At 53.8% G+C, this 21,191-nt stretch overlaps 7 protein-coding genes across 7 annotated transcripts; 3 read left to right on the forward strand and 4 right to left on the reverse strand.

Annotated features, from left to right (window-relative positions):
- Window positions 1–3,295: 3,295 nt before the first annotated feature.
- Window positions 3,296–4,204, reverse strand: CPAR01_05201 (uncharacterized protein; the record flags this gene model as incomplete). The annotated part of the gene is made up of 1 exon (XM_060489480.1): window positions 3,296–4,204. The coding sequence occupies one exon, from the start codon at window positions 4,202–4,204 to the stop codon at window positions 3,296–3,298; it is 909 nt and encodes a 302-aa protein (XP_060350946.1).
- Window positions 4,205–5,978: 1,774 nt separating this feature from the next.
- Window positions 5,979–7,116, forward strand: CPAR01_05202 (uncharacterized protein; the record flags this gene model as incomplete). Its single annotated transcript, XM_060489481.1, has 2 exons — window positions 5,979–6,481; window positions 6,936–7,116. 2 exons carry the CDS (start codon window positions 5,979–5,981, stop codon window positions 7,114–7,116), a joined length of 684 nt encoding a protein of 227 aa, XP_060350947.1.
- A 1,151-nt stretch (window positions 7,117–8,267) lies between these two features.
- CPAR01_05203 (WD domain-containing protein) lies at window positions 8,268–9,972 on the reverse strand (the record flags this gene model as incomplete). The annotated part of the gene is made up of 2 exons (XM_060489482.1): window positions 8,268–9,663; window positions 9,746–9,972. 2 exons carry the CDS (start codon window positions 9,970–9,972, stop codon window positions 8,268–8,270), a joined length of 1,623 nt encoding a protein of 540 aa, XP_060350948.1.
- An 810-nt stretch (window positions 9,973–10,782) lies between these two features.
- On the forward strand, window positions 10,783–13,716 carry CPAR01_05204 (helicase associated domain-containing protein; the record flags this gene model as incomplete). Its single annotated transcript, XM_060489483.1, has 1 exon — window positions 10,783–13,716. One exon carries the CDS (start codon window positions 10,783–10,785, stop codon window positions 13,714–13,716), a length of 2,934 nt encoding a protein of 977 aa, XP_060350949.1.
- Window positions 13,717–15,727: 2,011 nt separating this feature from the next.
- On the reverse strand, window positions 15,728–16,427 carry CPAR01_05205 (acylphosphatase; the record flags this gene model as incomplete). The annotated part of the gene is made up of 5 exons (XM_060489484.1): window positions 15,728–15,877; window positions 15,994–16,063; window positions 16,188–16,200; window positions 16,331–16,364; window positions 16,416–16,427. 5 exons carry the CDS (start codon window positions 16,425–16,427, stop codon window positions 15,728–15,730), a joined length of 279 nt encoding a protein of 92 aa, XP_060350950.1.
- Window positions 16,428–16,675: 248 nt separating this feature from the next.
- CPAR01_05206 (uncharacterized protein) lies at window positions 16,676–18,194 on the forward strand (the record flags this gene model as incomplete). The annotated part of the gene is made up of 3 exons (XM_060489485.1): window positions 16,676–17,373; window positions 17,451–17,854; window positions 17,917–18,194. Coding segments are annotated over 3 exons (1,380 nt in total), but the record flags the coding sequence as incomplete, so codon positions are not given.
- Window positions 18,195–18,792: 598 nt separating this feature from the next.
- Window positions 18,793–20,504, reverse strand: CPAR01_05207 (uncharacterized protein; the record flags this gene model as incomplete). Its single annotated transcript, XM_060489486.1, has 4 exons — window positions 18,793–19,230; window positions 19,282–19,743; window positions 19,817–20,182; window positions 20,391–20,504. 4 exons carry the CDS (start codon window positions 20,502–20,504, stop codon window positions 18,793–18,795), a joined length of 1,380 nt encoding a protein of 459 aa, XP_060350952.1.
- Between the last annotated feature and the right edge of the window lie 687 nt (window positions 20,505–21,191).

Below are 21,191 nucleotides of genomic sequence, written 5' to 3' on the forward strand. Positions count from 1 at the left end.
TCAGAAAATCCGATGGTGAAATCGGCGGTTCCAGTATCTCTGGCGAAACTTTTGGCATCACAGCAGGGCTGCTCGTCGACTTACACTACGTGACCATGTGGTGTTTGGTTTTGCATCGTTGTGCCCCCCCGAACGCCGCCGCCCGTCATGTCTCAACGGGGCGGAGGGGCCGAGGGTGTTTAGAGTTCCGAGGTTCCCGCTTCGAGGCTTCCGAGTCTGCAGCAGGCTCGGCGCCGTACCTCGGGGGGTCATCCCGAAACCACGGGTCCAAACTCTGACCGGTGCTGCAGTCTTCGATGAACCGCGCATAAGGGATTTGACGAAAGGTGAAGATCGCAGCCACGCACCGGCCTATCGGCACTGCTCACATGGCTCTGTTTAGAACTGGTGTGGCCCGCTTGTCAATGAATTCATGCGTTGAGATGTGATGAACTGATGGAGAAAGCTTGCTCATATTTTTGACATTATTGTATATTCACTTCGAAGGGGGAGTCAAGGCCTATCTTACCTCATGCACTTCCTAAACACCCCAAATCCCCCGCCAATACCAAACTTAGATCGATGGCACATTATCATTCGCAAATGAAGTCCAGCATTACCAATGGGGGGGAATAATGTCATCCGATCTAAGTATCGTCGAGATGTAGAGTCGAGCAATTCGTCAACTCGCAACCGATTGAGCAAGGGGTGACACCAAGATCTCCGAATCTGCGGCACCTCGACGCGTCGGAGACTTGATGATCGCCCAATGCATTAACAAAGTAAGAGCCGCATCCGCATCACATTTCATCGACGGCACAGAAAATGCCATTCGACCTTGACCCCCATCCGGACCCAAGAAAAGGAGAGGAGGGACGGCGAATAGGGGCATTTCCAGCAATAGGATGAATTTCCATGCCGTGTCTGTACCCACGAGACAGGTTTCGAACAGCCCGAAATCTCCGGGGGGCATCCTCAGCCCCCATCCTGACCTCCGATCAAACACCCGCCTTCGCGGCCTGCGAGCTGCGGGCTGCAGCCTCACGGCGATCAACGGGGACGGAATACCTGGTGAACACGGCCCCAGTCGCCTTACAGGTTACCGTACCGTTCAGGCGCCCCCTCCCGATCCCCTCCTTTCGCTTGCTGTTCTGCATCATTCATGCGGGCAAGCACCCTGGAGGAAGATCAAACGAAACGAACGGGGCGGGGTCCCGTCCCCCCAGAGGTCCCCCAATTGGATGACAAAGGATAGAGCAGGGGATCGGAGAAGCCATTCTTGGCATCCCATTTACTTGGGGGACTTGGAGGGGAAACTTGGGAAGGGAGTCAAATGGTGAAAAGAAGAAAAGTTCCACTTCCTCATATATATGAAATGGCAATGACGTTCTCTTTGGTTTAGGCCTCCTCTTTTCTTGTCTTTCTTCAGTGCAAGCGAGCTCGACATCGTTGTATCTGCACCGGGTACTTTGTACAGATAGTCAAAAGTTGTCACGGCTACGCCTGGAACAAGTCTCTCCATCATTTCTTCTGCCGAAACGATGCTGTGCTTGCGTGATTCTGGCAAAGCTTGAAGAGTGGCCCACCTGATCACTTCTCTACGTCTCTTTAGCCATGCGATTAGACAAACAACAACGTCTACGCCTAGCCGTGATGGTAAAGATGGTTGGGCGATAAAGAAACCATACCCAATCACTGCTTCAAAAAGAAGTACCATCGCGTAGACCACAAGACCCGACAGGCCGTCACATGGCATCAACGTCGCAGTCGTCAATCGGACAGCCACTCTCATGAGATGCACACTTCCTTACTGAATGACATCCCCCCCCCCCACCCAGGGCCCATCTCCCGCCGTCCACAAACGGGACCCAATCCTCCGCGCACCACCACCACCACCGCCTCCCTTACCACCATTCTCCCTTTCCTCACTTCCAATCACCAACAGTCAAAGAGAGACAAAATGATGCAGCCTAAAACTCCTCCAGTTGGCCAGGAAGCCGGATCCAGATGCAAGACAATATGCAACAAACTGTGAGAAAGAGAGAATCCCTTGAAAACTCCCGCCACACCCACAAGCCTACAAACCCCCCCGGGCGACGCGGCGACGATCCTTCCGTCTTGAGGCGGGAACCCCGAACAACACAAAAAAGGACTTGACACAGATCCCACATCGGACATCATTCAGATGATCATCAGCTTCACATTGACGGGGGGATGCCACAGCCCTACTTTCAAAAGCAATTACGTATACCGTCACTAGTCCACCGGTATCGTAGATATCCCCGAAAGAGATGGGGCGTCCCATGGTCCCGGAAGAGAAAATATCCTGTTGCCATCCTTTGTGCTAAACAGAAAAAAACTTCACAACAAAGAAACGAACAGAGGGAGAGAGGGTACTCCGTACACCAGAAGGAGAAGGGGAAAAAAAAAGGCGTTGGCGTAGATTCATCGGTCCGGGCACCAAGGGAAGAATGCGGATAAACCGCCACGACCGCCACCCTCCATCGGCGACGCTGTCTCCGATAGCTCGGTCTGGCGGGCGGTGGAGCTAAACCCGTCTTGCCTGCATCCCGCTCTCGCCAAATTGTACTGCACTACGCTAGACTTTATTGCTTACCTTACCGTAAGGGTTTTGCTCGAGAGTATTACCTATTTGCTTTGACTGTGCGTTGCATACCCGTTGGCATCTGTTCGTACACCGTTTTCGACCAGTCTGTGGGTTTGCATTTGAGGCTATTGCTTGTTCATCTCATCCGATAAAATGAAGGCACGGATGAAATGAAGACAAATCATCAGGCGAAATAAGGGCCCCTTCAGTAAGTAAATAAATAAATAAACGTGGACAGGCTGCAGCGCACGGGTGGCGTCATGCAGCGATGAACTCTGGGTCAACCACCGCGGACCGCGTGGCATTCATCAAAACAAGTCACCTTCACATTGCACTTGAGGCTCAATCAAGAAAACATGCCGCAGAAATGATGTAGCCAGTTATCAATAGCAATATTGGTAGACGCCTCTATAGGAGGCACTATCGGGGAATATCCACACGTCATTCAAAGGTATATACACAGAAACGCCAATTATCCCATATGTAGTTGGGCGTCAGGTTCCAAACAGAGCAATCTCCCTCCGTTTCGCGAAGTGTCCGCTCCAAGTGAGGCTGTTGTCTGAGCCAAAAGTCTCGTTCTCGTCATCTCCCTTCCTAAGAAAAAGGCCGAAGTCGTAGTCAGGTTGTTTTTTTTGCTTCCTGCAAGTATGTACAAAGAAGAGTTCTCAAGTAAGGTATGCCCAGCAGGCGGTAAAAGTGATCAACGCATCAGATCCAAGCAGCGGCAGCCATTGGACGTTGAGGTGCGTGGCTGTCGTGGAAGAAGCTGGCGAAGATGCTTTGGACCTCCGTGAGGTAGTCTTCTGCGGCGAACTTGCAGAGACCTTCCGCCTTGAGGGCGCGCTCCTCCTCGTACATGAGGTCGTCCTTGATGCCAAACTCCTCTGCAATTTCCGTAACCTGGGCCAACTCACGGCCGAAGGGGTGTGGCTCGGCAGGCTTCTCGTGTCTCGGCTGGTGGTGATGCTGGAATGCGGGCTTGGGCATAGGCGGCACAGGAGTCTTGAGAGCGGGGGCGACTGAGCTATGAGACATGGTAGAGGCTGAGCTGGAACCCGATGACGCCCGTGAGGAGAATGTCATGCTGGCCTTGGAGGAGACGGTCTTGTCCGAAGCCTTGGACATCTGAGAAACTGAGCGCTGGCGGGCAACGGCGTCGTATGACGCCTGCTTCGTGTGCGAAGGTGCGCGCTTGGGAATGGAAGGAATGGCGGGGACTTCGGGGATCGAAGAGTTGGTAGCCTGGCCAGGGGCAACAAAGTAGCAGGATAGGTGGTTTGGCTCCTTGGACAGCTCGTGAGGCGCGACGTCGGGGCTGGTCGGGGGAGACGACGCGGCGGAGTTGGCGCTTTCCGAGTCCTCCTCTGAAGACTTCCTGGATGAGTTGCTCGAGGCATCGGTTCCGGTCCGGGGTCGAATATCGGGAGCGTTATATGAGAGCATGTTGGTGGTGTGAACAAGCTCCATAGGCGCAGAGATCTTGTGTCTGATGACGGGGTGCTTGGTGGTCTTGCTTCGCTGCATGGTGTTGCTGCGCTCCTTCCCCCGCGCGGCGTCGGAGAGATCGATGCTCTGCTTGACCCGACGGGTAGTAAAGGCTCGTGAGAGAGACGACATGTTGATGAGTGTGGGCAAAAGCTAACTCCGAATTTGACAGTGCGAAGACGTGGGCAAAACGCAAGGCCTTGCTGGTTATGAAGGTGAGCTTGAGTTAAGTAACGGAACACAAGCGCCTGATCCGGGAGTAAGAGCCTGTTGTGCAGTGACGGACTGTGAAGAGCGGCAGATGGTGGTGATAAAAAGTGCTAGAGACTGCACTTGTGATTGGACCTGTGACCTTTACTGGCGTGTGAGGTGGATCTTGTGCTGCAAGGCAGTTGCAGTCAAGTGAGCAGCAGGGAAGTGATGCCGAAAAAAGGTGAATGGGGGCGGTCACTAAGAGGATCTGCCGAGGGAGTGATCGTTGGGTTGATGGTGTGCCTGTGTGTCCGTCTGTCCACGGTGATGATGACAAGAAGCAAGACAAATGATTAAGACGACGGGCTGGCCGTGGTGGATTATCCTGCGCGAGAGTTGCGTTGTGTTGCTATTCGTCCGAGACAATAGGTGAGGAGTCCAGTCCTGGGGTACTTTGGGAGTACGATGAGTCGGCGTCGATCCGGTTGAGACTTGATATTGTTGCTTTGTGAGCTGTGATGAGTCTTGGGGTGACTCAGTGTGATGAGGTTGATGAAATGATTGTGAGTGGTTTCGTTCGTGTGTAATGACGGACGGTTCGGTGCAGTATTAGCTAGCCGAAAAGGGACGTTCAACGTGTCGCGCGATATTTGAAGAGATAGGTAGAGAGTTGTGGGTGGTTTCTGCCGTACAAGTTCGAGCCCGCGACAAAGATGTAATGCTTTCGAGTACTCCGGGGAGGGAGAACGTCTAGAGGAAAGGCGAGAATAGAAACAAGACACAACACAAAGGGAGCGATGATGTGTTTGCTAGAGCAGAAGCGAAAGGGACAGGATCCTTTTTCCAATATGGGGAATGGAATAGGTTGAGGAGAAGGAAAAGAGAGAAGAGAGGGCGCGTAAAATGGCAGACCAGGGCCGGGCGTGTGGGAGTAATAATTGAATATTGCAGGTGCAATCTTCTCTATGGGAAGGCAGGTCGGTAGGTACCTTACTCCGTACCTACCTAAGGTGAAGTAGCTCTTTCTCGGTTCTAGATAGGCACGGTACTCCTCTCTTTCCTTCCTTTCTCTCTCTACCTCTCGCTTTCCCTCTCTTGCAACCTTGACCCGGGCCTGGTTCCTGGCCGAAAAAAAGAATGAATGGGGCTCGGGTCCCTTTGGGACCTGGGGGATGTCGCTCTTTGATTGCCCTATCGCCCGTTCTGGTTGGCTCTGGACGGTCTTTACTCGCAGGGACTGGAGCCAACGACTGGAGACTGCCACTTGCGGGTGGGCAAGAATTACTGGCGCCATGCCGCCATGCCACCATGCCTGCCGTCTTTCCTTTTCGCTTCACCAGCGCTCCCCCTGTCGACGGTGGGACTTGGCGAACTAAAAGGGAAAGGCTCCCTTGCTCCTCACAGTGTCTCCTAAGATGCCCCCGCTTATCCAACGCTAAGGCTCGAAGGAGATGGCCTCTGCACCAATGACAGCTTGTGTTTGTCAACGAACCCCTGGCCCTTTCTCTTTTTTCCCTTTCCTCCACTCTCCACCGAGTATCCTTGGATACGTACCAATTATTCCACGGTCAACTTTTTGGCCGTCCACCTCACTCTCTTCCGTCACACTCACTCCCCTTTCAGTCCATCATCCATGCCCGCTATCCACTGTTCGATTTGAGTGTGTGCTGGCTTTGGTCCACGACCCTCCATCCATTAGGAAGAGGATGCAACCATGTGTCTGCCGGGCTCGCTGCGTGACAACCGCCGCCCATCCATCCGCCAAGAAACGTTTGGCTGGCACGACTCGAACGGCGGGATGGCACATGGATCGATGCCAATCGTCAGCCCAGAGTTCAAACAACCGTCGACCGTCGACCCAATCCTGCCGCCACCAAAAGGGGGAATCAAGGATTGCGATGATCTGCCTTCTGGAAAGAATGCCCAACATCGTCAGACCAGCACAGCCGAGACCAGTCCGGCGCGTCACTCGCTCTCCTTTGACACCTCTTCCGGACCGTTGCCCTCGCTTTTGTCGGCCTCATTGGATCTTTCACTCTTAGGGCATCTTCATACATCCACACAACGTCGACGGACCGGTGCCTTCAATACCAACACTACGTCCGATGCAGCGACTGCTGCCTCCACTTACGTATCCGCACTTCGCCAACTACACAAGCGTTGGCCTGCGACCGCCATGTATTTTCTCTGCCATATTGCCTTCTGTGTGGCGTACAGGTAACGAAGTCTTGGTCGGCACACAAAAGGAAACAGCCTTTCTTCAGGAAGCTTGACGTGGCCAACACGCATTTGTACTGCTCTATCCGGATGGACGGTTCCTATCCAAGTCTTTCACCACGGCCGCCATCACCAGGGGAGTATTCGAGGAGGGACCGAACCTCTTAATCAATACAATCGCCAATCCACCGGCACCTCGATCAACTCGTGGGCCCCGACGGACGCCGACCCGCCAGCTTTGAGCGATTCGCACGCGGCACCGTTCACATCCTGGCAGAAGATTGTGCGATTCAAGATGTGCGAGCCGCGGCGCATCGTCAACCTGCCAGGTTTCTCCGGGAAGCCACCATCATCCTTGTCTGAACAGTGTGATATGATCCGCCTTGAACGGAGGAAAAAAGAAGGGCTGGACTGGGCTGTTGTAAAGTTGTGGGTTTCTTGTCTGTTGGACCAGTGACTGGAGTCGACGCCTCCAAGAACCAAGACAGCGTCAACTAAAAAGCCCAACAGCCGAGAAAGGTCTCGTGGCCGGTGGTTCCCGGCCGTCCCCAGTGGTAGCTCAACCAGACGGAGACAGAGGCGTCATTGGCTGGGTGTTCCGTCCGCCATCCTCGCCCGTTGGCAGGCCCCCCTGAAGTTTCACTGTTTCATCCTGCGCCATCCCACCCCAGTGGCGCCGTGTGCCTTGCGTGCCTGCGCAAGCCGGACAGGGATCCATGTCGGCGTTCATGGCCTTTCACCAGTCAGCGCTCCTTGCGCTCTTGGGCCCAGCGATTTCACTCGCCCATCCGCCCCCGCAACCACACAACTCTCTGCTGCCCTTGCGCATCTTCCAGGGGAATCGCCTTGTGGTGGGGTGGGAACCAGTCGATCAGGAACTGCATTTTTCTCGCCTGGCTGCTTGCGGGAGGCAAAGACTCTCGGTCTAGAAGCCAGGAGAAATCCCTCAGCGACTTCGAAATCGCCCAAATGGCACCGTTGGCTGGTAATATTCTTCATTACACTACGGATGCCTCGAACGATTGACGTGGGCATGGCCCTGCTCGAGCTTGATATTCGGAAGAACAAAAAAAGGATTGCATTCGCGAACAGACCTAGAGCAATATCCGGGCCCGGCTCTTATCCTAGATCTGATATCGATCCACCACCTCCTTCATCATGTCTACGCATGAAGATGTCAGGCTGTTGCCGCTCCCCCTTCCACGCTTTGTTCATGCTTAATTAGCGAGCCTCCCACCCTATCACGACACTGATACCCCATCGCAGCAGTCAATGGATGTGAACACTGAACAACCTTTGGGGGCCACGCAGTCGTGGTTTCACTCGCTCACGTTTAGCCTCTTCACATATATCAGTCTCTGACGATGTGCTCCTCACCAACTATTTTCCCGGTTTGAGGCCATTGTTTGACGGGCTTGGCTATATGTGTCGACGAAACTAATGTGGCCCATGCTTGATGCTGTTCAGACGACGGCATTTAACTTCGGACGACTCGAGACTAACTTCTACACTGAAAGGCTGTTCTCCACCTGATTGATACAGGCTGTCTAATTCCTCCGCCGTTCTCAACAGCGCCAGCCCAGAGTCGTCATTATCAGTGTGATGTATGTGGCCTACGGCTTTCTAAGTTCTGGGCGGGCGCCGGAGACTAGTTGGGCCTGCGGTTTCGATCCATCTGGCCAAGCCTGCGGGAAAATTCCCCTGGCGATCTTGGATCAGACAGCGAGCAGGCTACATCTGACAACACATGTGAAAGGCCCACCATCCATATTGATTAGCGTCTACCCTAGTCCTCATCCTCGTCCATCGAATCGCCATCCTGCTCGCCCTCCTCTCCTTCGTCTTCGCTGGAGCTGCTGTCATCGTCAAGAACGCCAACAAGACGGTCTTCCTCGACGCCCTCCGGCTTTTGCGGGACACGCTCAGCGAACGCGTGTCGAACGGCGGCGTTGGTGCTAGTGTCCCACACATGCATGGTTCCGCGGCTGCCAGCAACGGCGAGTCTGAAAGCCACCTCAGAATCGGGCGCAAACTGCGTTGAGAAGATCTTGCCAACATCCAGGTTGCGAGAGACAACCATGGAAGGACCGCTAGCCTGGATGTTCCACAGCTTCACCGTCTTGTCAGTTGAGCCAGTGGCCATGAAGCCGGGCACGATGGGGTTGATGTCGAAGGACGAGACAGACTCGTCGTGTGCCTGCAAGGTCCACACAGCCTTGGTCGCCTCGGGGGTTGACGGCGCATTGCGGATATCGTTGAAGTGGATGATTCCGTTCTCCGTGGAGACGTAGAAGTAGTTGGGGTCGTGAGGGTCCCAGCGAATGTTCTCGACGTCGCTTTCGACACCCCATCTAGGGGCCTTGGCCTCGGGAGCTCTCATATCTGCGGCGACGACCGTTCTGTCGTAGCTGCCACTGAGCAACACGGTGGACTCGACCGAGTGCCACGCGAGAGAGCACACCTTGTCCGTGTGGTAAGTGTATGACTTGGCGCACTTGGCCGTGTGCAAATCCCAAAGCTTCACTGTCTTATCTGCAGAGGCGGAGGCCAGCAGGTTCCTGTGTTTCCTATTCGCGGCAAGGGCGAGGACGGCGTCGACGTGGTACTCGTCGTTAGCCTTCTTGGCCTTCTTCTTCTTCTTTTGCTTCTTCTTCTCTTCTGAGCCCTCACCGGCCTGGCCGAGGATGGCGTTAGGGTACAGGGAGTCTACCGTGTCGAGATCCCAGACCTCGATATCGGGGTCCATGGTGCCGATGGCGACGAAGTTGGCCGTCGAGTCCTTGTCAACGCCGGCCTTTTGAACGGGAATGTCGAGCCACTCGACGCAAAGGGGGATCGCAGGCAGCATGATGTCGTGGTGGACATAGAGGTTGTCGGCGGCGTCCTCGTAGACGTAGACCTCGAGGTGAGCCATCTCATCTTCGACCTTGGCAGCGAGCAGGAGGTTGTCGGTCGCTAGGATCTGCAGGTCCTCGCGGTCCTCATCGTCGTCGTCCGGTCCACCATTGGCGGGCAGGGTGATGTACGGGTCGTCCTTATTGGATTCGTAGTAGGCTAGCGACTTGATGTTGCCAAACATGGCCATACCTTCGCCCTGGCCGACCTTTTCCTCGTCCTCTTCATCGGTGTCGTCGTAATGCTCGAGGTCGTACTCCTTCAGATCGTCGTCGTTGATATTGACCCTACAAGGTGGTCTACGGTTAGCGAACCATGTGTATCCTGCAGACCCCGCTCAGCGAGCGGATAGTTTAAGTCAATACTAACTGTTCGGCCTTCTTGCCAGATGCGCCTGTTGTCGCATCGTCGTCGGCGGGCTTGTCGGCGCCCTCCTCCTCGTCCTGCGCCTCCCTTAGGTCCTCTTCGGCGTCATCCAGCTGCAGCTTGGCGAGTTCGGCAATGCGCTCGTACTCGGACTCGTCAAAGGTGTATTTTGAGGGAAAGGGTGCCGCGAAGCCTCGGGGCACCCAGGTTGATGTTGTGATCATGGACATCTTGAAGACAATGTGTTCCTCGGAAGGTCACTAGTGACTGAGTTTATTGCGCGCGCGCTTTCAAATGCACGCTGGCTGTCGAAGTTGGCAGAGTAATTGCACAACTTGAAAAATATTTGAGATTTATTTGACTAGGAGAAGTCAAGTCGGTATGCGCAAAGCCAATTCTCCAAAATTCACCAAGTCTGGGCGACTGTGAGAAAAAAATTCCCGTCGTGGTGGGGTTTATCTTATCTCTTCCATTATCGATAAGACACCTCGAAGATTTTGGGGTAGGCTTTAATGTAACTAGTTCACATGTACTCCGAAAGGTAGCTGGCTAAGGTAATTCTTGCACGCTTCAACTGAAAGCGTCTTACCATATAATCAATCAAGGCACGAGGGCTCTTTGAGACCCTATTTGAAAGTTTCTTGAAAAAAACGAGAAGAAAAAAACAGAAATGCATTAGCGGGCAGAATGGTACCTCTTAAGTCGAGGCCGTGTTCAAGTCGCGTTCATTGCATTATCGGACCCGTCAGTGACGTCTGTTATGGATATACACATAAGAGAGCCAGACCCGTTTAAACCGTCTGGCAAGGTGCGGCCCCATTTCTCAAGCTTTGTTTACTTGGGGTTGCCTGCCTACATGCAATTCTAAACTGCATGCCTCACTACATTTCCGATACTCGAAATTGAATCCATCACATACGCACGCTGGGCCTCACACATCCAAGGAAACTCTACTCCGGCGACGGGTCAACGAAGATAATAATCACGCCAAGAGCAGCAAACGCCAAGGCGACGAATTGCGCCATCACAGGAATCACAAAATGTACGACAACAGAGATGGATCAGGGCCCAGCTTCAAGCGCCGGAGGATAGACGGAGGGCGATTCCAAGATTCGGGCCGCTCGACACCGCGCGACGCCCGCGCCGCCGAGACACCGGCAAGAGACGTCCCCGAACCCACCGACGAAGACTCGAAAGCGCTGGATCGCGACTGGTACATGGGAGACGAGTTTGGCGGCCACACCTTCGGCGACGACACACACAATCCTTTCGCCTCGTACTCATCATGGGAGGCCGAGAAGCAGGAGGCGGTTAAGGCCGAGAAGATGACGGGGCGCTTCGACGCGCGCAGGGAGCAGAGGCAGAGGGAAAACGACGCGTGGGAGACGAATCGCATGCTCGTCTCGGGTGTCGCGCAGAGGAGGGATATGGGTGCCGATTTCGACGACGAGGAGGCGACGAGAGTCCACCTTTTGGTGCACGATCTGCGGCCTCCGTTCCTCGATGGACGAACCATCTTCACAAAGCAGCTGGAACCCGTGCCGGCTGTCCGCGACTACCAGAGCGACATGGCTGTGTTTAGTCGGAAGGGAAGCAAGGTGGTGAAGGAGTCACGCCAGCAGCGGGAACGGCAGCGGCAGGCGCAGGAGGCTACGAGCATGGCTGGAACGGCTTTGGGAAACTTGATGGGTGTGAAGGAGGACGACGGCGACAGCGCGTTGCCTGTGGCGTCGGAGAACGATGCGAAGAAGGAAGGAGAGAAGGAGGAGACGAACGAGAACAGCAACAAATTCAGCGACCACATGAAGAAGGATGATGGGGGCAGCAGTGATTTCAGTCGGAGCAAGACGTTGCGCGAGCAGAGGCAATACCTACCTGCGTTTGCCGTTCGGGAGGACTTGATGCGTGTCATCCGGGAGAACCAAGTCATCATCGTGGTGGGCGAGACGGGATCCGGCAAGACGACGCAGCTGACGCAGTTCCTTTACGAGGACGGGTTTGGAAAGTCGGGCATGATTGGGTGCACGCAGCCGAGGCGTGTGGCCGCGATGAGTGTCGCCAAGCGTGTCTCTGAGGAGATGGAAGTCAAGCTGGGCAGCACGGTGGGCTACGCGATTCGTTTTGAAGATTGTACCAGCAAAGACACCGTCATCAAGTACATGACGGACGGTGTCTTGTTGCGCGAGTCGCTCAACGAGCCTGATCTCGACAGGTACTCGTGCGTCATCATGGACGAAGCCCACGAGAGAGCTCTCAACACGGATATCCTCATGGGTCTGTTCAAAAAGATTCTCCAGCGACGGCGAGATCTGAAGCTCATCGTCACGTCTGCGACGATGAATGCGAAGCGCTTCTCCGACTTTTACGGTGGAGCGCCGGAGTTCATCATCCCAGGCCGAACTTTCCCCGTCGATGTCATGTTCCACAGGTCACCGGTCGAGGACTACGTGGATCAGGCGGTTCAGCAGGTCCTGGCCATCCACGTGTCCATGGACCAGGGCGACATCTTGGTATTCATGACGGGACAAGAAGATATCGAGGTCACCTGCGAGCTGATCCAGAAACGTCTCGATGCTCTCAACGATCCCCCGAAGCTAAGCATCTTGCCCATTTACAGTCAGATGCCGGCAGACTTGCAAGCAAAGATTTTCGACCGCGCGGCGCCAGGTGTGCGTAAGTGCATTGTTGCGACGAATATCGCCGAGACGAGTTTGACGGTCGACGGTATCAAATACGTGGTGGATGCTGGGTACAGCAAGATGAAGGTGTACAACCCAAAGATGGGTATGGACACTCTTCAGATCACGCCAATCTCCCAAGCAAACGCGTCGCAACGATCAGGACGTGCCGGTCGAACAGGACCTGGAAAGGCTTTCCGACTGTTCACGGAGAAGGCGTTCAAAGAGGAGCTCTACATGCAGACGATTCCCGAAATCCAGCGTACGAATCTGAGCAACACGGTACTCATGCTCAAGTCCCTGGGCGTCAAGGATCTACTAGATTTCGACTTCATGGATCCCCCACCACAGGACACCATCACAACGTCAATGTTCGATCTGTGGGCCCTGGGCGCCTTGGACAATTTGGGAGAGCTGACCACGCTCGGTCGAAAGATGAGCGCGTTCCCAATGGATCCGTCCCTCTCCAAGCTCCTCATCACGGCCGAGGAATACGGCTGCAGCGAGGAGATGATCACCATTGTGTCCATGCTCTCCGTCCCCAACGTCTTTTACCGACCCAAAGAGCGCCAGGATGAGGCGGATGCCCAGCGCGAAAAGTTTTGGGTCCACGAGTCGGACCACCTGACGTACCTCCAGGTGTACTCGGCATGGCGGTCCAACGGCTGCTCAGATGGGTGGTGCATCAAGCACTTCTTGCACCCCAAGTCGCTGCGCCGCGCAAAGGAGATCCGCGACCAGCTGCTCGACATCATGAAGATGCAAAAGATGGAGATGCTGAGCTGCGGCATGGACTGGGACGTCATCCGCAAGTGCATCTGCAGCGGCTACTACCACCAGGCGGCCAAGTACAAGGGTTCCGGGGAGTACATCAATCTGCGGACCAACCTCGGCGTCCAGCTGCACCCGACGTCGGCGCTGTACGCGGGCCACCCGCCCGACTACGTCGTCTACCACGAGCTCATCCTGACATCGAAAGTGTACGTGTCGACCGTCACGGCGGTGGACCCGCACTGGCTCGCCGATTTGGGCGGCGTGTTTTACTCTGTTAAGGAGAAGGGGTATTCCGTCCGGGACAAGCGCATTACCGAGACGGAGTTTAACCGCAAAATGGAGATCGAGGCTAAGATGGCCGAGGATAAGAAGAGAGAGGCGGACCGGGTGGAAGCGGAGAAGGAGAGGTTGGAGAGGAGGAGGACTGGTGGGAGTGCGGCGGCGGCGGCGGCGGGGAAGAAGATTGTTACACATGGGGCTGTGAGGAAGCCTGTTATTAAGCGAAGGGGTAGAGGCGTTTAGCGATCTTTCGTTTTTGGTGTTTTGGATAGAATATATGAATCCCCGAGGGGTTTGAATCCCTCGAGACTTGACTCCTGTTTATCGTCGCAGCTTCTAGACCCGGTGACTGAAGAAGATGCCACGAGGCATATATATAGTGTCGCAAAAGGCGAGCATCATTTTGGCGTGAGCAAGGCCATGTAAGATAACAGTGTCAAGATACAAAATACTTGACGTGAGCACCAAAGTATTGATGGCTCTTATTGCGGGTTGATTTCACACCCCTCCGGAATGAAATGGAAGGGAATACCAGAAAGCTTGTGCAGGGACTGGCTCATCGTAAGACTTTTGAGGAATCAGCTCAGCAGTTTCAAGTTATCAATTGAGCATGTCCCGCCACATATTAGATACCTCCCGTGCTCCCATAAAAGCTAAAAATAAGAAGTTGGGCATGAAGCTAATAGATAAGATCGGGAGCAACCATAGCAGGTCTTTGTAGACGTTTTTGAAGTTAGTAACGTAGGAAGTGTTCACGCCGCGACCTCCTTTTGCGGTCGGCTTCGACCAGGCGGTGGGCTCGTGATAATCGCTCTCGGGAAACCTCATATGGCCAATCTTGTTCCGAGCAATCTTGGCCTTTCTCTAGTGTCTGTAGTGTCTTCCTCAAAGCCTAGGGATAATACTTACGCGGCAGAGTCGAAGGAATAGCAACGCTGACGGGCCGATGTAGTTTGAGGTGACTTGGTGATGTTCGCAACGTTCGAATGGCCCCCGGGGTATCATAGAGGGGCACACCGCTAAAGTCTCTGTTGGCGCGTACTTCTTCTGGGCGGAAACCAGTATCGCCAATTGTCGTTGTGTTTATCAGGACAGGAGATGTCGAATCTTGGGGCCTTTTTATATTAGGGTAAGTCCTAATGTCTTTGTAGCTTCCGGTAAAAAAGCATCGCGTTATTGTTGTTCTGTAAAGCATCGCTTTGACAGGAAACACACTGGGCAACAATGCTGAACCGATGAGGTGTGTTCGTCGCTCGACATTTTAATTGAGTTGATGCGCGGTGGTGGCAAGGTTGCGGTTTGTGCGAAGACGTCGCCGGTCAGTCCTCCCACAGCCAAGAAACCAGTGCTGGAAGCAATCGCGCGGCGCATACCGCGGGCTCGCGTCAAGCTGGCTTAGGTGGAAGACGAGGTCATAAATCCATGAGATGTTCGTCTTTTTCCAGCGTCTAGCATGCATTCCGTAAGACTTAGCGGTAATACCCATGAGACAATGCTGGAGGTGTAAAGGCGCCGACGGACTGGTGTAGTCAACGCACTTGGGGGCTCACTGATACCGACCGCAAGGGACGAGGCCCTGGTGAAGGAGTTCCTGAAGAAGTGCAACATAACCAGAGGTCAAGGTGACACGAACGCCAAGCTGCTGAAGAAAACAATGCACAACAACCTGAACCTTGACCTGAAGTTGTAGTAACTTGAACCATCTCGCATCTTGCACCCTTTTTGTATCAGCTCTGTCATCCTATCATCTTTACAGTCTCCCAGGGGGCGGCAACGCAGCCATTGGTGTTCCGCAAGGTCATGACCCAGAAGGAAAGCACTCTCTTAGAGGTAGAGAACGCTGATCTGAAAACTTGCGGAGGTCTTATTCCTTCACGCAATATAGCTATAATGATGTTGGTACATGGTAATTGGGTTTCTCTGCCTTCGCGTGTTCCAACGGTCTTGATACTAAAGCAAATTGAGAGGGGGGACGTGGGCTTGGCTTGTAGCATACCAGTCTTTCCTTGTTCTATCTGATCAAGAAGCAGAACATGTTGCTCAAGTCAAACATTCCCCGTGAGTATATTGGGTACTCTATCAAGTCTACTGTCATCGAGATATGCTTATCGTGTTACTGGGCAAGCAAGGTCCTCCCCAGGCAAAGAAAGTTGTTAAGACGCAGTCATGGCGATAATATTTCACCACCTACCCCTCTCAATCTCGGTCTCCTTACTAATGTTGTTCTTCAAACAGAAGTCACTCAAGCGACAACTCATCGCCGAACTGCAAAGTCCTTTTCGTCCTGAACAAGATCTCTCTCCTCCTGGTCAAGCTTGACAACCCTGGCGGATCTCGGTCCCTCGTCAATGTCCTTAAGCAGCTTCTTCAGCGCATCCTCATCACCTTGCGCCTCTCCCTCAACCTATGCCCCAGCCGAGTCAGCAGCCAGGTTTCTCAGAAGCGCAATTCCTCGTCAAATCCCAAGTCGATCAATGACTCCTGGAAATGATTTTTTAAAAAAAAGTACCCAAAGCTCACCTTGTTGTTATCAGTGTTGCGACACCATCCCGTGAGGCCATACTCTGTGGCTCTCCTCTGCGTAAAGTACCTGTCAACCGCATCGCTTCCTCAGTATCATACTCTTACAGAGGTGAATATCGCCAATTCAATTGACACCCAACTGGTCCACACAAAATTGAAAAACCGTGTTGTCGGAAAATCCCATCACATACCGGAATCCGACACCTGAATTTGTGACGTCAGTGTGTTCCGAAATAAAAAAGTCACTTATCACAAGTTCACACCCCTCCCTTCTTATCCAGATAAAAGCTCGGAGCTCATGTGGAGGGTAAGGGAGGGGCTGCAAGAAACGTACCTTGCACTTGACCGCCATGGGCCAGAAAGTATATCTAATTTCTCTTCAGTATGTCTAAAATCCTGTCAGTGGAGAAATTGCATACCCTCTTCACCATGTTGACTTGCGATCCGATTTTCAACGACTGTAGATGAAGTTGCAAGGCCTCAGAGAGTGAGGATGCACAGAGGTTAAAAGTAGCTCGGAGCTCCCCCTCGAGCTTCTTGCGACATGCTTGCCGTGGGCAAAGACAAAAAGCGGGAACCAACCTGGTGGGGGTCGCTGACACCGTCACACCGATGACATCCATGCCAGTGGGTTGCACTTACATGCCTGACCCCCCCTTGTCCAGTCCATTATCGATAGGCTAATCCTCGGCATCCCGCAAGGTGGAGTTTCCTGGCGCGGCCTCAATCGCCCAGGCGAATTTGCGCCTTCTGTCCACGTTCCGATTCACAACACACACATCCACCTATCTTCACATCCTCGAAATCAACGTCCAAAAACGTCGCACCCAGGACAACCCGCCGAGTTTTAAATCCAGCGCACAGACAACCAGTACCAGCGCGCCCCGGCGCTCACTTCAACTCCAGCATGGCGCCACCCGCCGACGAAACCCCAACCACAGACGCGGCTCCGGCCCCGGCCCCGATCCTCTTCCGCGCAAACAAGAAGCGCAAAGCAGGCCTCCGCCAACGCGCCGCATCGCCCGCCGCCGATGACGACGACACCGCCGCAGCCTCGAAATCAACATCGACAGCAGGAAACACCACGACATCTGCACCAGCCACGGAAACCACCGCCGACGAGGGCCCCGAAGCACACATCCCCTCCGCCCTCCGCCACCGCGCTCGGAAGCGACTCAATGGCGTAGGCTTCTCTGCGCGAGGCACAACCGCCCTCGCCGGCGCCGGAGGAGACGATACAGACCCAATGAGCCTATCATCATCATCGCGCGCACTGGTTTCCGTCCCAGCACAAGCCCCAGACGACGACCCCCTCATCGCAAAGCGCTTCGCGCCGCAGACCGGCGCAGCAGCGACTACAATCGTCAACAAACACATGTATGTATAACCCCCCCAGGGAAGCTCCAATTCTCATCCTTCCTTTCCATCCCGACGCCAGAGGCTGATCAAGCAAGGATGGAATACATAGAATCGCACCTCTCTAACCGCAACCCCCCACCACAATCCGAACTTCCAACCTCCTCCCAACACCAAGCCGCCACCGTCGTAACGAATCCGTCAACAACAGCACCCTCCGCCGGACCAGCCGAACTTCCAGACCCCAAAAACCACCCCATCATGCAAGGGAAACTAATGGAAGTCGACCTCGGCGACGAAGTCCGCGCCCGGAACCAAGCCATGACGGAAAAGGCAGCCCGCCGCCTCCTAGGCGAATCCGTCGACGACGATACCAGCGGCCGGCGAGCCAAGAAACCCCGCCTCGGCAGGGACGGTAAACCCTGGCGGCCCAGGAACAGGCGCACCAGCGACGACATCAAACGCGACCAGCTCGTCGAGGAGATTCTGCGCGAGAACAGACGTGAGTTTTGCACCATCTCCTTCAATGGGGCCAACAAGCACATGCTAATCCGGAAACCTTAGTCGACGTCTACGATGTACCAAAACCACAGGAACCCCAAAACGAAGGCGACGGCGACGCAGACGACCGCATCGCCGAGGAATTCCGGCGCGAGTTCATGGACGCCATGGTCCAGCGCCAACAAAAGAAGAAGACGGCAGCGCCGGCGGCTCGCGCCGGGGCTCGCAAGGCCGATGAAGAAGTCCTCAAGGGTCCGAAGCTGGGCGGTAGCCGCAACGCTAGAGCCGCCATGCGCGATTTGCTCTTGAAGAAAGAAAAGGAGAAGGACTCGAGAAGATGATGAGCCCATCCAATTTTGCTTGTCGTATACATTAGTGACAAAGACGAGTTTTGAATGATACCCATGATCCAAAAATTTGATGTTATAGCTTAGATTGATTTAAATTCATGATTGGCATCTATAAACCAATGGAGTACTCCTAAAAAACCAGTTTGCCTGTACCCACCCAGAACAAATTATCAATAAGCCAAAAAAAAAAAAAAAAAAAGAAAAAAAAGAAAGGAAAAGCAAGATCATAACGACGTGCAAGCCGACCCTTAATCCTGTAATCGTTTTGATATCCCATACTCTGCCTGTAGCATCAAGAAAAAAGAGAGAACCACACCTATCCAGGACTGTCACGAGTCACTAGTCCGTATAATAATGTAAAGAATGTGGAGAAACCGGCTCGTGAAAAGCTCTCTGTCTAAGCTCTCGCGAAGTTGCAACGCCGGGGGTATTATCGATGCGGTGAATCCTTATGCCAAGCTTTGATGCTGTATATGCGCATTGGCCCAATCCAAGACGCCGTGTGTGATTTCAAATGCAATTTGTGGGCCTCAGAGCTCCAATATTTGTGCGTAACGTATGCATGATGGTCGTTGACAAGACATAATAATCACCGGATGTCAAGCTGGAACGGCTTGAACCGGCCGCCGATTGTTGCGCAACGGGGGCATTTGCGGCGAGCCCCCTGCTCTGCCATGAGAACGTCGACACACGCCTGGCACAGACCGCAGATGCATTCTGTGCAGGCATATGAGTCCTTGAGAAGTGAAACGCTCTGACAGGCTGCGCAGTAGATCTGGGTATTCTGAGAAGAATAACTTGGTGATGAATCCGATAGGCCTCGCGACTCGATGTGGAAGTTCTCCCCGCTTTCACCGCTTTCAACCGACGGGAATGGGTCAATTGTGTCCTGGCTGTAGGATGGCGGGGTCAAGGCCTGCTGCAATGGCGAGGCTTGATAGTTCCCTCCAGCTGTCGCTGATGGAAATCCGTGGTGCTGGAATGGCGGCAAAGAAGCCCGGTGAATAGAAACTGGTGATTGAGGCATCTGGATAAAGGTCAGAGAATGTGAAGATGCGAGCGCATGAAAGCTTCTTACTGGAGTCCTATCCTCATCGATGTCGCCGGCAGCTGATGCAGCTTGATCGGCGGCATCGATGAGATCTTCCCATCTCTTCCCATAGTCTGCAGAAGGTTCAGCCGATAACGCCTTACGGTCATTGTTACCTGGTCTAAGCCGTTCGTCGTTTTGGATCCGCCGAAGCCAGTCTGCTGCCGAGCCGCGAGACTTCTGCTTCTTGTGGTGCGCCTCTCGGCCTCTCTTGGTGACGGACTGCTTCCTTGGTCGGGCAGGTCCTACAGCAGGCCGTTGGATTGGGGGTAATGTTGAAGAGCGACCGGGGGGCGAATTCGCCAGAATTGACGGCAGAATATCCCGTGGCCGACTAGAGTTCATAGCTGGAAATGGCTCGCTAGTAATGTCGTTATTCGTCAAGTGCAGCGGAGGCAGCTCAATTGATGTCCTTGGAATGCGGCGTCCCTCCGTGTCTGAGTGCCAACCCTAGTAGCGCACATTTGATTAGCAATCGTGGTTCGAGTTTGTAAGTCAGTCAGGGGAGGATGTTCTAACTCACCATTTCCTCCCATTCGGGTTCGACTTTGTGACCGTGGAGCTGAGCCAGCGCCGCAGCAGCACTGGCAGCGGGGAGCATGGAACCAACGGCGTGGTCGTCCATGGTTCGAGGCGTGCCCGGGTTACTGTTATCATACATGTGATGGTCGTGATTGAAGCCTTGAAGATGGTCAATCTTTGGGGGATAGCCCTGGATTGAGAGGGACGAACCCTGGGGAACAGAAGTTGCGCTTTGCTGCATTGGACGTTCGGATGGAGGAGTGTTGATCATGAGCATGAAGCTTTCCTCGGTCGCTGGGAGCTTCGAAATGTAGTGTTCTGGATGAGCGCGGCGAATGTGTTCTTGCATGGAGCGATATCGTTTTTCCTAAGGAATTTATCAAGTGTCAGAGCAGCGTTCTCGTTTTTCCCTTGGTCGAGTGGATTTTTCGCTGTAGTAATCAAAGCTCTCTCTGTGCACTGGGTCCAAGTAGAGAGGTGCAGCAGCGCAGACGGGGGCAGTGTTGGTCTGCTTGTGGCGAAGAGGGCGTCGTGAGGGAGCAATGCGGCAATGCAGGCAGCACAATGAGACTTACACCGATGCATCTTTTCCTACAGCTAGATCCATCCTGATTCCGCAGAGGACAGACGACCTCATTGTTGGAGTCGGTGATTGAAAAAGAAGACGTGAGAGAAGATCTGGGCGGCATCTTGACCCCACCATGCGCTTGATGGCTGGTATCGATACTGAGCGGGGTGAGGAGCGATAAGTGCTGTTACTGTCGTAGCGTATCGCGAAGCGAGGTCAATTGAAGGCGACTGAATATGTTGGAGCTTGAGCATTTGACGGTTCGACAAAAGGCTGCGATATTTGGTGAGCAAGAGTCTAGAGCTCTGGAAGCTCTCGTCTTGAGGCGTGTTACAAAGAGTGTTTCGAAGAACAAGGTGTAATGGAGGGGGAGGAAAGGACGGGGAGGAAGAGGAAGAGAAGGAACCTGATTTTGGGGGCAGAAGGGAAGTTGACCGAAAGCAGTAAGTAGCGGTAATGGGGAAAAGAGAGGTACTGGACGGGCTAGGTAGGGGTGTGGCTCGGTCTGGTGGGTATCTCATGGAAGGTACCCAGGGCAGGTCCAGGTCAGGTCAGGTCAGGACAAGCTACCTTGCCTTGCCTTACCTTGCTCACCCAGGTACATCATGGTCGCAGCCCAGTCACATAAGGCCAGTTATTACGCAGCATGATCTGTAGCCAAATGAGTACCTACTTACACGGCTAGGCAAAAGAAGTACGGACGGATGATAGCAAGGTGTGTGAGCAAGGAGGGAGCTTGGTTCGGAGTCTGGTAAAACCTTGCCTGTTCTTCTCTCACTCGTTCATGTACTTACTCTGCCTTAGCCTT

This window comes from Colletotrichum paranaense, assembly GCF_030867605.1.
Source record: "Colletotrichum paranaense strain IMI 384185 chromosome Unknown Scaffold_4.1, whole genome shotgun sequence".
NCBI lineage: Eukaryota > Fungi > Ascomycota > Sordariomycetes > Glomerellales > Glomerellaceae > Colletotrichum > Colletotrichum paranaense.